General features: G+C 39.6%; 1 protein-coding gene across 1 annotated transcript in view; it reads right to left on the bottom strand.

Moving 5' to 3' along the window:
• Positions 1–11562: 11562 nt before the first annotated feature.
• Otc (ornithine carbamoyltransferase) overlaps positions 11563–14679 on the bottom strand; it is a 77538-nt gene continuing 74421 nt past the window's right edge. The window contains exon 10 of the mRNA XM_004645906.2: positions 11563–11943. Coding sequence (XP_004645963.1) covers positions 11884–11943 — 60 coding nt within the window. The 3' untranslated portion in view covers positions 11563–11883. The remainder of the gene's footprint in view (positions 11944–14679) is intronic.

Genomic DNA, 14679 nt, shown 5'->3' with positions numbered 1-14679 from the left:
AATACTTGCTATTTTTTTTTGTCCGGTTGACCTATCTTTTTAGGATAAAGTGGTGTTCAGATCTCCTGTTAAGATTGTGGTACTGGATATTAGATTTTTCTTGTCCATTAAGATTTGTTTTATACAGTTGGGTGCTCCTTTGTTTGGTGCATGCATATTTGTGAGTGTTACCTCTTCCTCTTCAATTTTTCCCCTAACCAGTATATAGTGACCTTCTGTATTTCACTAGATCATCATTGGTTATAAGTTGAGACTGTCTGAGAATAGAATTGCTGCCCCTGCTTTTTTCTGAGGTGATGGGGCATGTAGTATTGTGTTCCATCCTTTGACTTTCAGCCTATGAATGTCTTTATGAGTTAAATGTGCTTCTTGTATACAGTATATTGTTGGATTTTGTTTCCTAATCCACTGTGGCAGTCTATTTCTCTTTATTGGTGAATTGAGTTCATTTACACTGATGGTTATGATTGAGATGCATTGACTTATGATTGACATGTTATTTACCTGCTGTTGTTTACTCCTTTTTCTTCTGAATTTAAGTGTTTGCCCTATTTAGTTGGTTGCTTCTGTTCTTGTTTGTGGAGTTCTGATCATTTTGGTCCCTCTCTAGAACATCTTCCAGTAGCCTGTGTAGGGTTGCCTTTGTCATCATGAAATTCTTTAGCTGTTCTTTGTCATTGAAGTATTTCCCTTCTCCATCAAACTTGAAAGAGTTTTGCAGGGTATAGTAGTCTGGGCTGGAATTTGTTTTCATAGAGGACTTGAAGTACTCTGCTCTATGCTCTTTTTGCCTTCATGGTTTGTGAAGCGAAGTCGGCCATAATTCTGATGGGTTTTCCTTTGAATGTGATCTGCTTCTTTTCTCTAGTGGCTTTCAGTATATTATTCTAGTGCTGGATTTCTGGAGTCTTGACTATTATATGTCTCTGTGTGTTTTTAATTGGGTGGAGGTCTCTTGGCATTCTGTATGCTTTGGTTACCTGAATGTCAGATTGTTTCCTCATATTTGGAAAATTTTTTTGCTATTACTCCTGCCCATGTTCTTTTTATATCATTTGTATTGACTCCTTTTTTCTGATTGATACCTATTAGTCTTACATTGTTCATCTTTGCATTGTCTTGCAGGTGATGTATTATTTTTTCCTGCATCCTAGTTGTTTTTAAGAGATCTTTTCTTATCTTTTCACTAGCTGCACCAGCATCTTCAAGATCTGAAACTCTGTCTTTACTTTCGCTTAAACGGTTTTGCAAGCTTGTGATTGAGATTTTAAGTTCCTCTATATCTCTTTGACTCTGCTTCATGAGATCTATTTCTTTCCTATATTGTTCATTGAAAGCATCTGTCATTCCTCTAATCTCCTCTATTTTTTATCAGTGTCTTCTTTAGAAGCAATTATTAATTTTACTGAAGATTTTTTTTCAGATTGTGTTTCCTCCCTGTGTTTCTGTATTTGATTCTTTACTTCAGATGCTATGAATTCAGGATTTCTTTTCTTTATTTCAGAAATTAATTCAGCTCTAAATTCTTCTATAGCTTTCTTTTGTAGCTTATTTATTTCCGATGCTATTAATTCATACATTTGAGCTGAGCTAGTGTCCTCTGCACTTGTTCTGGGTGGGCATTCAGTTTCCTCCATATGTTTCTGCATTTGATTCTTTCCTTCACATGCTATTAATTCAGAGATTTTTTTAAAATTTCCAATCTGAGTTCCTCTATACCTTTCTGCATTTGTTTCTTCATTTGAGATGTTATTGGTTCATTGATTTCACCTTGTGAGTCCCAATTTGTTCTGTGCTAGTGTCCTCTGCACTTCTTTTGGGTGCGCTTGGGGTCTGAGATTGCATTTTGTTCCTTCTCATTGTCATTTTGTATAGCACTGTATTCTGACCTTTGTTGTAGAGCTTTGGTGCAGTTATAACCTTAGCACCTACTGAAATTCAGGTGCAGATCTACAAAGTTTGGATTTGTCCTCCTGTGCCTGGCTTGGGTCTTGCTGCTCTGCTCAGCTCCTTCCTGTTGCAGCCTTTGCGAGTGAACCTGTTGTGCCCCTCTGGCAAAATGTTCTGCTCCTGGACTAGGTGGGTAGTTTTGTCCTCTACTCGCTCTGCAGGGCCTGCAGCTCCAGAGTTTCACCCCAGTCCTTTATGTCAGGTCTGAGCTGCATGTGAAGGGGACAAGGGTGCATAGTGAAGAGGCGAAGCTCTCTCACACAGCTGCCAGACCTGGGCTAGGGCTAGATCTGGGGGTCCCAAGAACTTGGCAGATGTTCTCACTCACTCTGAGGGCTTTGGAGGGGGGCTGTGGAGTTGTGGGGGGGTCCCAAGGGCACAGAAGAGGGTCTCACTCATGCTGTGTGCCTGGGTTTGACTGGACAGGTCCCACTGGCCCAGGGTAGGTGGACTCTCTCTCACACACTCACTGGGCCTGGGCTAGGGTTGGATCTTTATTTTTTTAAATTTAATTTTGTTTTCATTTGTGTATTTGATACAGGGTCTCACTTGGAAGCTCAGACTAAGTGATCCTCCTGTTTTCAGCCTCCCCAGCACCAGGATTACAAGCATGCACCACCACACCTGGACTTGTTCCCTGGCTCAGTGCATCCTGGGGGGCAGGGCCAGTGTGCCATGTGGAACTGAGAATCAAACCCTGGTCCTTGTGCTTTCCAAAGCAGATGCTTTTTCTGCTGAGTTATCTCACTGGCCCTTTACAAGGCAAAAACATTATCTTGTGCTCAAGGGCTAACATGGGGTAACACCTACCGAACTTCCCAAAATGGCGTCATGCTCTTCCCTCCCTCCATCACTATGCTATAGCTGCATCAACTGTTCTTTCTCCTTCTAGTTCCTTGAAGAAGACAAGCCTCTTTTCACGTCTGGGCCGACAGTACGCTATTTTCTCCAACCGGAATACTCTCCCCTTTTATTCTTCACTTAATTATATGGGAATCAAAATTTAAATACCTTAATTTCTTTTACTGACCTTAGTTAAAGAAATGTAATTTTTGTAATTATATTTAATGAAAAGCCTTGAGGGGGAGGTAATCTTATTAGCACAAGTTCTTTGAGAATTAATTCAAAGTGTCATCCTAGTTGTCAAGTCCTTAGCAAGCCAAGGAAGAGAGTGTCACAATGGAGAAATAACCAGTTAGGGCAAAAAGGTTTTAAAGATGTACAATTTGTCCTTTGTTAATGGGACAAGGCCCTCAGAGAGATGTTCTATGACAAGGCAGAGACATACAAGAAAAGGTCTAGTGTAATCTCTTCAATTCATAAAACATTTATTATAAGGACTCAGAGTTGTTTACTCAAGTGATAAAATGTTTTTTGGAATAAGAAGGGGAATGGGTTCACTTATACTGTAAATGAACCTGTCACCTCTGCAAGAGTGAATCTACAGGTGTAGAAGCAGTCCTACGGCCTCAAACAAATCTGATACAAACCCAGTAAGAAGATTGGCTCAGCTGACTGGTCTCATCGGCCAGGCCTCAGTTTCAGTCACTCTCTTTGAAGAAGCTTGCTCTGGGTACTATGTTTAAAGCAACGGTACTCAAATTTTGGAAAATGATTTGGTAAAATTACAGATATTGGGGCCGGGGAGATGGCTCAGTGGAATAAGTGCTTGCCTGGCAAGTGCAGGGTCCTGAGTTCAATTCCACTTCTACCAAAACAAAAACAAAAACAAAAACAAAAACAAAACAACAACAAAAACAAAACAAAAATATTACAGATGTCCAGGCTGTCCTTATATCATAAGTCGGGGAGTCTGTATTATTACTATTTCTCCAAGTGATTCTGATACCCACCAAAATTTGAGAACTACTGATAAATGTGTACATTTTGTCTCATTCCTTTATTTTCTATTATATCCTCATCTGTTGCCCACATACCACTTATCGCAGCATCTGTTTACATGTGATTGTCAATCTCCCCCATTAAACTCTAAGTACCATAAAGGCAGGGATCAGATTTTCCAGCCAATTGCTATCTTTTGAAAGCTTAACACAGTGCCTGGCACAGAGCTGGGGCTCAAAAAATAGATGGTTTTGTATGCACAGAACAAAAACAAATTTCAACATGGATTTCTTCCATAGTTACTGCTGCTAAAATTTGCTTTGTAAGAGTGAGTCACAAATATCTATTTTCTATCAGAATCTTTTGGAACATAAAGCAAAATGGAGTTGTGGTTCTGTTTTAATCAGGGAAGGGAGTTCTAGTGTTCTGTTCATTTGGGCCCTGTTGGATGCCCAAAAGCAATACAAAACTTGCCTTCACAAGAGGGAGTCTCTGGACCAGCAGTCTCAGTGGATACTGCAACAAGAATAGTGGGTAAAACAATGGTTGCCTTAATGAAAATCAAGATTGTAAAACCAAAAAATCGCTGTATTTTTCAGTATCACACAGAGGTACTATTTTAAAGTCTGATTTACTAAGCCATGTCCTTGATGAAGCAATAACAACTGTGAGTGCTACATTTCAACTCTTGAGTATACGTGTTCTTAATATTCTGTGTGTTGAAGTGGGAGGTGAGCATTATCCTCTTCTACTGTGTAGGGGAGTATAAAGGATGCCTTGAAGGAATGAATGCATTTGTACATTCCCTGAGTTGTACACTGAAGAAAATCACCTTTCTCATAGGACAGAACTAGTGTTACTTAAAAAAGTGATTGAACAACTGTGATCATTCAGATATGGGCAACTGCAGACCTCCACTTGAAAATGAATGAGAAGGGCCAGCGAGATAGCTCAGCAGATTTGGCAAGTGCAGGGACCAGGTTTTGATCCCTAGTCCTGCATGCTGTGCCATCCCCGAGCATGGGGTGGGCTGAGCCAGCAACAGAGTCGAGACATGGTGGTGCATGCCTGTAATCCCAGCGCTGGGGAGGCTAAAACAGGAGAATCACTACAAGTCCAAGCTGTGTAGTGAGACCCTGTACCAAATACACAAATTAAAAAAAAAGAATGAGGCATAGTTGTTACATCAGAGAAAGCAACAAACAGTATTTTTTTGCGGAAGATAAAAACTTGAGCTTTCAGGAAAAAAATTAAAAGTATCTCACTTAAACAGCATGGTTTGAGATCTTCCTAATTCTAAGTGGAAAAGCTCTCAGAGATAAAACATTTGATAACTGGTATTTTAAGAGTAATGTACAGTTGCCATGCTGGCTCCACCCCTGGGATGCATTGAGATTGGGCATGGTGGCAAGTGCCTGTAATCTCAGCACTTGAGAGGTTGCAAACAGGAGGCTCACTATGAGTCTGATCTACACAGTGAGACCTGTCCACCCTGTCCACCCCATCCTAAATACCAAATAATAATAATAATAATAATAATAATAATAATAATAATAATGTACAGGGGTTGATCCCCAGCGTGCCCTGCCAGCCCTGCCCCCAGGGTGTGCTGAGACTGCGATTGAGACTGGGTGTGATGGCGTGCACCTGTAATCCCAGCCCTTGGGAGGCTGCAAGCAGGAAGATCACTAGGAGTCCTAGCTATGTAGTGAGACCCTGTAGACCATATAATGTGAAAACTAATTTCTTTGAGCAACCTGACCCTCAACAAAGACGCATAAACACTGATCAGGGTTTTCTGTTTTACTACCAGGACCGCAAGCCCAATAATTATTGAACACTTCTGATTTGTTTCCTATAAATGTACATTTCCATTAGATCTTCTTAGGATAACAATTTAGTCACTTCAACTTGATATTTGGATGTATTGGTATCTATAATTTGATTTGGCAAAGAGCAATTTCACTCTCTTAAGTAACATATTTACATACCAGCTCCTGTGAAGAAAGGACCGAATGGAAGCATTAGTTGCTGTGTCCTACCAATGTCAGAAGACAAGCTCACTCCTTTTTTTTGGCGGAACTGTGCATTGAACTCAGGCCCTTGCACTTGCCAGGCAACTGCTTACTTTACTGAGCTATCTCCTTGGCCCCCTCACTCCTTTTGTTTACACTAACTCTTCTGTATATTTCTGGTGATATAAATTCAGAGGATATAAACTTCTTGGCCAAGTGTGGGTGTGCATGGCTAAAATTTCAGCACTTGGAAGGCTGAGGCAGGAGGAATACCCAAATCCAAGGCCAGCCTGGGCTACATAGTAAATTCAAGGTCAGCTGAAACTATGTAGGGACACCCTGTCTCAAAAAATTTTTTATTATAATGGGTGAACAAAAAAAAGTGTGAGAAACAAATAAAGGAAGGGTAATTCATATTAAGCATTTGCTCTGAACCAAAGCTTGTGAACCAAGGTATATATATTCTCCTCCAAACAGCTGCATTGGATGGGTATTCTCAGGCCTGTGTTACAGATGGGAGAGGAGGGTTAGATAGCTGTTATACAGCAAAAGAAGGAAGGAACCCAGCACCCAGGGACTCCAAAGACCACACAACAGTCAGAAGATCAGAGTTGTGCCAAGTACCTTATAGTGGTATTTTATGGTTGTGTGGATGAAAACACCTCCTATCAGTCCTCAGATTTGCCTCAGGCCAGTGATTTGCAAGGTGTTGTCCCTGGAGCAGTAGCATCAGCATCTTGGGAAATTGTTAGAAATGGAGATTATTAGGCCTCCCTCCTGATCTGATGAATCAGAAGCTTGAGGGTGGAGTTCAGCATGGTTTGTTTCCAAGCCTCCCAGGGGACTGTGCTGCATCTTGAGGGCAGAGAACCATTATAGAATGCCAACGGTCTCCTGCAAGCCAGAGGGCATAGACCATCTGCTGGGGTTGCCAATCTATGAGGGTGCTATAATATCTCAGAAATATTATGTCAGCTAACTTACAACACTCCTGTGGGGAAAGTAAACTGGTTTCACTACTATTCCATGCAGGCAATAAAGTCCTTATGAAGTTGAACATGTGACAGGAAAATATTTGCTATTTCTAATATTCTGCCACCTTCTACAGAAGGCTGATCCTAGAAACCACAAAAGTGTTTATTACTAAGCACAAGCTCTTCTGTATTTGTTTAACAGCCTCTTTCTCTTTTGCCCCTTCTTTGATGCCTGAAGGATAAATAGTACAGCCTCCCAACTCTCACTTTGGGTCACTGTAGATCAGGTGGTCTAGAAGCAGAGCTTGAGGTAGCGATTCCAATGCACATGGTTTATTGAGAAAGCATTCTCAGAAGGGAAGCAGGTCAGAGTAGCAAGGAGAAGATAAGCAAGAACGTGGTCTCACATGGATACTAGCTTCAACCTGATCCCACCTATGTGGAGCTACAGAACATCAATTTGACCATAGAGCTAATACTGCCTGAAGGAAAGGGAACCAAGTTTTGTATCCCTGCATGAGCAACTTACTGATTCTGGGCTGCTGATGGCAGGGTGGGGATGAGTTTGACCTCTTTAGGCTAAGAGAGTGGCACTACAGAGAATGGGGCAGCTGTGAACCATTAACAACTTTCCTGACTGGAGCTGGGGGATAGATAGAAACAGGTAAAAGGGATCTGGATGCGACACCACCACCACCATTTACCACATAGATGTTTGGGGTTCCCTGTTCATACTTCTGAATGTCAGTGTCCATCCTTTTCTCAAGTGTGAATTCTTTTTTTTTTGAGACAGGCGGGACCATGACTACATGGCATGTGGTTCCAGGGATTGAACTTGGGTCCTTGTGCTTGCCAGATTGGTGCTTATGCCTCTGAGCTATCCCCTTGGTCCCTCAATTCTTATCTCTAATTCTTGGGTTCACAGCCAGTGAGATAGCTTAGTGGACTGCCTGCCTAGGAAGCACAGGGATGGGGGTTTGATTCCTAACACCACATGCTGCTCCAGACTCGCCCTGGCAGCACTGAGTTGGCCACTGAGACCGGGTGTGGTGGTGCATGACTGTAATCCCAGTGCTGGGAGGGTGAAAACAGGAGGATGACTATAAGTTTGATCTGCATAGTGAGACCCTATGCCAAATACATAAAAAAACTTAAAAAAAATTCTTGGCCTCACAAAAGCCTAGTCTTGGACCAATCAGATTCCCATTTCCCCCTCAGCTCATGGGTATATCAAATAGTGCAGCTATATTTGTAGGATCCTATATAGTTAGCAGAGGACAATCAACCCCATGAACTATCCCACCCAATTGAATATATTTCTGTATTAAGAGTATACTTGTTTCTTACTTTTTCTTGTTTAATATAAAGGGATTGACTGAATTATAAAACTCTGTTTCCAGTTTTCCTGATTGTGTTCCAGAAGGCAGTTGTGCTCACATTTCCTAGGGATGAGTTTTGCAACACTGATTAGAAACTAAGTTTCATGTCTTTAACGTAAATCAGTTGATGACAGAAAAGTTTGACCATTGTAGCATGTGACCAGGAATTCATGTTTATTTGCTTAGGCCATGATTTTCTTTTTATCTTCTCTTTTCTTTTTCCTTCTGTTTTATCTTGTTCTTTCTTGCTTGCTTGCCTGCCTGCTTTTTTTTTGTTTCAAATACTTGGAAGTATTTTTTTTTTTTTGTTTTTTGTTTTTTGGCTTTTTTTGTCTGGCTCAGGATGCCTTCAGGGCAAGTCTGGTAAGGCTTGAGGGTCTGGGGATCAAACCACAGCATCCTGATTATTTTGTTTAAGCAGTCACTTAAACAGCTGAGCTAATGGGCAGGCCCTCTCTTTCAAATACTTGGAATTGAACCCAGGGCTTTTGCACTGAGCAACATTTCCATCCCATTTTAAATTTCTTTCATTTTGAGACAGGGTCTCACTAAGTCACTAAGTTTCCCAGCTTGGATCCAACTTGAGACTTTTCTGGCTTAGTCTCCTAGAATGTTGACAATAGTTCATTTAGCAATAATTGATACTATTTTTTCAGAAAAATTATTAAGAGAAAATTTCTTTATAACATTAAGAAACTGTGAGGTTGATTCTCAAATTCCCATTTCTATAATCCACATCATGTATTTGCCACACAAAGATGTACAAACAACATCATTTCTAGATTAGGTCTTAAGGAATCTAGCAGAAACTGAAATAAGATGTCATAACCATCACTGAATTATCTCTTTTTGACTTACTGGCTTCATGTGAAAGGTAATATTGAAAAAATTCCTGATATAAGTTGTAGATGGCAAAGTTCCCTACTAGATACTGGTCCTCCATGTGATTTGAAACAAAACCCCTATTCAGGTTTATGGAATGCTAAAAAAATATGTCCCTTCTCGGTGAACAACTCAGAAAAAAGCACTCCTTCCTCCTGGGCAGACAGCCTTTAAAAAATTGGTAATTGAAGTGCAGACCAGGTTCAAACTTTTGTCCTATGTTCCACTGGTTACTTTTGTACGGGTCACAACTTGTGTAGCAGTATGTGGTATTCCTATATGCTGGAGCCTGATCACTATAACTTGATAAGCTTCCCAGTATTCAGTATGAACCTTCATATTTGTCAAAAGACATAAATACTCCCAAACTGCTGAGTGGCACTGTGTCTTAAGGTGTACCTCTACTATTTCCAAATAAGACACTGATAAGCACTTCCAACACAAAAGGCTGAAAATGGATGTGTTCTGTATACCTTATTCTTATATATTCTTCACTAATTTTTATCACATGAGAAGACTTGTCCTGCAACTTTGGTACTGGGCCAAGGAGCTCTTGCCATTTCAACTGAGGTTCTAAGGTTACTTGCAAAGGAATTCTAACTTGGTACTGCCACCATGATCCTCTGTGCCAATCTTACTACCCAGAGACTTTACAACAGCCAAATCATTAGCACAGCAAACATTAGAAATTTCTGACATTGAATGATTTTTCCAGGGTGCCTAGAAATTAATCATCCAAGATGAAAACCAATAAAGAGTCTTCCCCAACATTGAAATCATTACAGTGTAATTACCTGTGGTTTCTATTCCCAATGTTGCAGAGAAGATAGCCTGGAAGAAAAGAATTTTTGGGCTACTCATATTAATTAAATGGGTAGAATTTCATACATACACAAGGGACTCAAGTGTCATTGCAAGCTTTTGTTACTCTCAGGATTGCAGTAGTTACATAGGGAAAAGAATGAGGTAAGACACTATAACAAGAAAGTTATCATAAAAATAGTCTTGCAATAATGAAATCCAAACTTTGATGTTTTCTTTTTTCTTGATCATATAAATAATATATTCTTAAGAGGAAAAGTTTTAAGAACAAGTAAACTTCTATGAGGTTGGTTTGAAAAAGATGTTCAATTTTATTTACATAGAAAGAAAGCTTTGGGGCTCTTTGAGGAAGAAATTACTACAAGTTGGAAAGAAAATAATTATGAGATCTTTCTGGTTGAAGAAGAATATACCATTGCTTTGGCTCAAAGAACAACCAGGAAAAGCAGTGAGAGCTCTCCTGAGTTCAATCACTGGTAGTGCAAAAAAAGAAAAACAATGAGCGCTCATGGTCATGTGAGACCATTTGTCCCTTTCTATGAAGCCACTTTGAGGACATGTCTCTACATTCCACATGGAACCTTCTGGTTAAATCATCCCTATAGTCTGCTAAAAGAAGATATTCCACTAAACTTGACTCTCTTTCTTAATAAATTACAACAGATGTGAAAGTCACCTTTGGCATTTACTGGAAAAATTGATTTTTTTCTGTAATATCATGGGTCCCCCCTTAGAATATATTTTATTGTATCTTCATTGCAAATCTAATTTGTAATTCAACCCTTTCTTACTTATTTAAGTCATAGTTGTCTGTGGGGTAATATCAGTCAACCAGGAGGAATGATTACACTAGCAGAGGTAGAATATAAAGGAAATGGCATTAACTTGCTGTCTGGAAAATGTGTTTTTTTTTTTTTTAAGCTCCACCTTTAACATTTGAAATTATATCATAATAATTCAACAGTACAAATTTGGTTACCCACAAGAGAAATCTAGCTTTAATTGCATTGTAATATTCAAAACTATGAATTTTAATTATCTCAAAGAGAAATTGTCAGAAGAAGACTGACAAAAATGTGGTGAGTAGTTGATTTATGGAGGTATCTAGTGAGTGGTGTGAATAAATGCATGATAAGAACAAATGTGAAAAAAACTAAATTGCTTCTGCTCAGAAATTGAACCTAAGGAAATGTTATTCTCTAACAGATCTCACTTTCCTGGCTAGGTGTTCAAAGATTTTGTTGGATATATGACACTAGTCTTCACTGCTGAGAAGGTATGCATGGATTCCAAGGACTCCCTCTCTTCTGAATAATGATAAGAAAAAGTCCACCTCTTTGGTAGTTGTAATAGCTGTGTGCTAACACTTCCTCATTGGCCTGCAAACTGAAGAACATCTGTAAAATATATCATTTGGTTTCCTCGTTTGTACTGGGGGATATGGGCATAGACCACAGATCTGACTGTCTGATAAATGTTTACTTATGAATCAGAGTGGGTGATCATTTTTTAGGTAAGAAACATAGTAGTTTGTGTCTAGTTGAAACAAATACATATGATAATTAATATGACAGCCAAATATGACTCACAGATTGTATGAGAGAGAGAGAGAGAGAGAGAGAGAGAGAGAGAGACAGACAGACAGACAGACAGACAGATTTAATTAATTAGTTCATTTATTTATTTTTGGTGGAACTGGGGATTGAACTGAGGCCCTTGCGCTTGCCAGGCAAGCACTTATTCTACTGAGCCATCTCCCTGGCCCCTGTGAGAGAGAATTTAAACCAAGTTAAGCACTGTATTACAGGTCCTTAGCATTTAAATTAAAGGCTTCAGGAAGATCTCCCAGTGCCAAAGCAGTATCATATAGTTCACCCGCATGATGTATTAGGGATGTGTTTTTGCCTAGATTCTCTTCTTCTCCATCTTCCCCCATAAACTGACTCATTCTGTTACTGAAGAACACTGGTTTCCTGTTGGCATGTATCTGATTTATCCTAAATGTCTCCAAGCATAGCATCAAAATTTCGGCTTCTGGAGTTCAGGTGAATAATCTGTCAGCAGGGACACCATGACAGCCTAGGATGACACAACAAAAAAGAGAATAAACAAAATGGATAAGCATTAGCAACAGTCTGCTCTGGGGCCTAAGGAAGAGGAGCTAGGCCTCACTTTTGTAGTCCTACAGTTAAAAGATATTTTCCCAAGGAAATTGTAAGGGAACAGTTCTGAACTGATGTTGATTTTTTATTTGGATGAAGGAAAGACTTGAAGGATCAGGTGGGCCAAAAATGCACAAACACAGGGCTTACATAGGACTCATTCCAGAACTAGTGGGTTAGAGAGGTGAAATGTGATGTCACAGTGGTTGCCATAGTTCAGTTTTCAAGTCATAAGTTAAAACTCAGCTATTGGCTACTTTTACAGAAATGTAATCTCTCCTATCCCAGTTCTTCGTGTTTACACAGTGATTCGATCACTTGCAACTTGGAGAGGTTTAGGATAAATTAGATATAGTGTAATTAAAGGAAAGCATGTGGACTAATGAATGTCTGTTAGTTGAATTTTTGCCCTGTTGAAAGAACAGTAACTTTATAGCCAATGATATAGCTTCCCCTGGGGTTGTCAGGTACAAATAGTAACTTTGCTTTTTATGCTTCCCAACCTCCATAGTAGTCACAATAGTAATAATGTCCCTAACAAAAAATGGTAAACATACTTCGAGTACTTATGAGGTGTCAGATGCCTCTTCATGTGTCAGTCAGTCAAGAAATAGTTGCCAGGCATTGTGCTCAGCACTTTGGTGAGCTAGAAAGAAATATTCATGTACTATCTCATTTAATGCTATAATCTGCTAAGGTTGTTCTGTCATTTTCATGTAGAGATGAAGAAGTCCACCCTTGATAGAATAGACAGTACTTAACTGGGCTGGAACCCAATTTCTAGAACCTTCCCATTAAGAGGTACTTTCACTACTCTTATATATCAACCACGGTGTGTGGGTATATGTATTTAGTGTATATAAGAAGGCTAAGTCTTATATTACATAGGTATTCCTAGAAAGTCTTTATGAAACAAGTTATAATGTACCAGGCCTGTGCTATGTGCTTTTTTGCAATGTACCTTCAATACCATTGCCTAGTGTGATGCAAAATGGTAAGGGAAATAAAATACAGATGAAGGGCTGGCTTGATATCTCAGCAGACTAAGCACCTGTTTAGGCAAATGCAAGGACCTTGGTTTGATCCCCAGCCCAACATGCTATGCTGGTCCTGCCCCTGGGTGCTCTGAGCTGGCCACCAAGACCAGGAGTGGTGACACACACCTGTAATCCCAGTGATGGTGAGGATGAAAACAGGAGGATCACTAGAAGTCACTAGTGTTTGGTGGGTGGTGAGACCCTGCACCAAAAATACATGAAAAAAAATACAGATGAAGAAACTGAGATGTAGGAATTTTCCTGAATGGTGACGGTAAGGGGTGAACCTTCCCTGCATCGCTGTGCTCAGATGACTTTTGCTTCATAAATCCTCCCAACCTTATGAAGTTGTTGTTTTTTTTTTTTTTTTTTTTTTGCAGAACCAGGGATCAATCTCAGGCCCTTGCGCTTGCCAGGGAAGTGCTTATTCTACTGAGCCATCTCCCCAGGCCCCTGAAGTTGTTCCTATTGTATCCCCACTTATGAAGACATTTAGTGAAGTTAAGTTTACAGATATTACAGAGCCAGCGAGAATTTTAACCTGATTTCCAAAGCCTATGTTCTCAAGCCAATATCCTTTGTTGCTTTTATACTACAAAAAATATATTGAACACATACATATGTAGGAGATGCTCTAGGTAATCTCCTTGATATGACATAGGACATCACAGACTAGATCATTGTTCTAATGAAGAATCTTTCATTTTAATGGGGGGAACAGATGACACAAAAATAAGTAAAAATCCCAGATAGTAAATTTAGAAAAATAAAGATTGACAACAGATACGGAAAGCTGGAGAATCACTTGAGAATGGGCATGTTGGGAAGACCTTGCTAAATAAGTGACAGTTAAGGTGAGGTCTCAATGACAAGAAGGAACTAGGGAGGCCAAATTCTGGGATAAGGACATCTCCTACATAAAAACATTGTAAGGTTTTTGTGGGTTAGCAGGACCACATCTTAGATTTTGCTTTGCTCATACTCACTGGGTGTGTCAGCCTTATTTTAAAAAAAAAAAAAAAAAACGAAAAAAACCCAAAACAAAACCAAAAAAAAAACCGCTTAGACAGTCAGCTGGGAGTAGGATCCAGATTTAGTTTAAAAAAAATACAACAGCTAAATAAGGATGACAGGTAAACAACAAAATGATTTCTTACTGTAACTATGTTATAAATAATGCATGGGACATACTTACACTAAAATTATTGTTTATTATTATTCCATTTTATCTTATCTATCTTGGAGAGAGGTAAAAGACTATAAATAGTCCACTATAAATTACATTTGCAGTGAAGTTATTTACTTCCAAGCAATCCAGGTAGCAGTGTTTAGAAAAAAAGTATCTGAGGTCTTTTGTATCGTTTTTGGGTTTTGAGGAGTTACTCTAAGTTATTTTATGTTTACAGTAAAATGTCGCGCACGACCTTGCCAGCAAGGACGATGCAACACACAGCTCTTTCTTCAGCGGTTTATTCAGGCTCCTAACAGTAAGTTTTTTATGCTCTCTCTCGCCCTTTTCCCTCGAGCCCTCGGCCTATATATGATCCAGAGCCCAATCCCAGTGCGCCACGTGGGGATCGCCCATGGGTCCAGCCTATGCGGAAGCAAATCATGAC

The sequence above is a fragment of the Octodon degus genome, unplaced genomic scaffold (genome assembly GCF_000260255.1).
Source record: "Octodon degus isolate 3935 unplaced genomic scaffold, OctDeg1.0 scaffold00243, whole genome shotgun sequence".
NCBI classification, from domain to species: Eukaryota; Metazoa; Chordata; class Mammalia; order Rodentia; family Octodontidae; genus Octodon; species Octodon degus.
The sequence above is the reverse complement of the archived record's forward strand: the minus strand, read 5'-3'. Positions and strand labels throughout refer to the sequence as shown.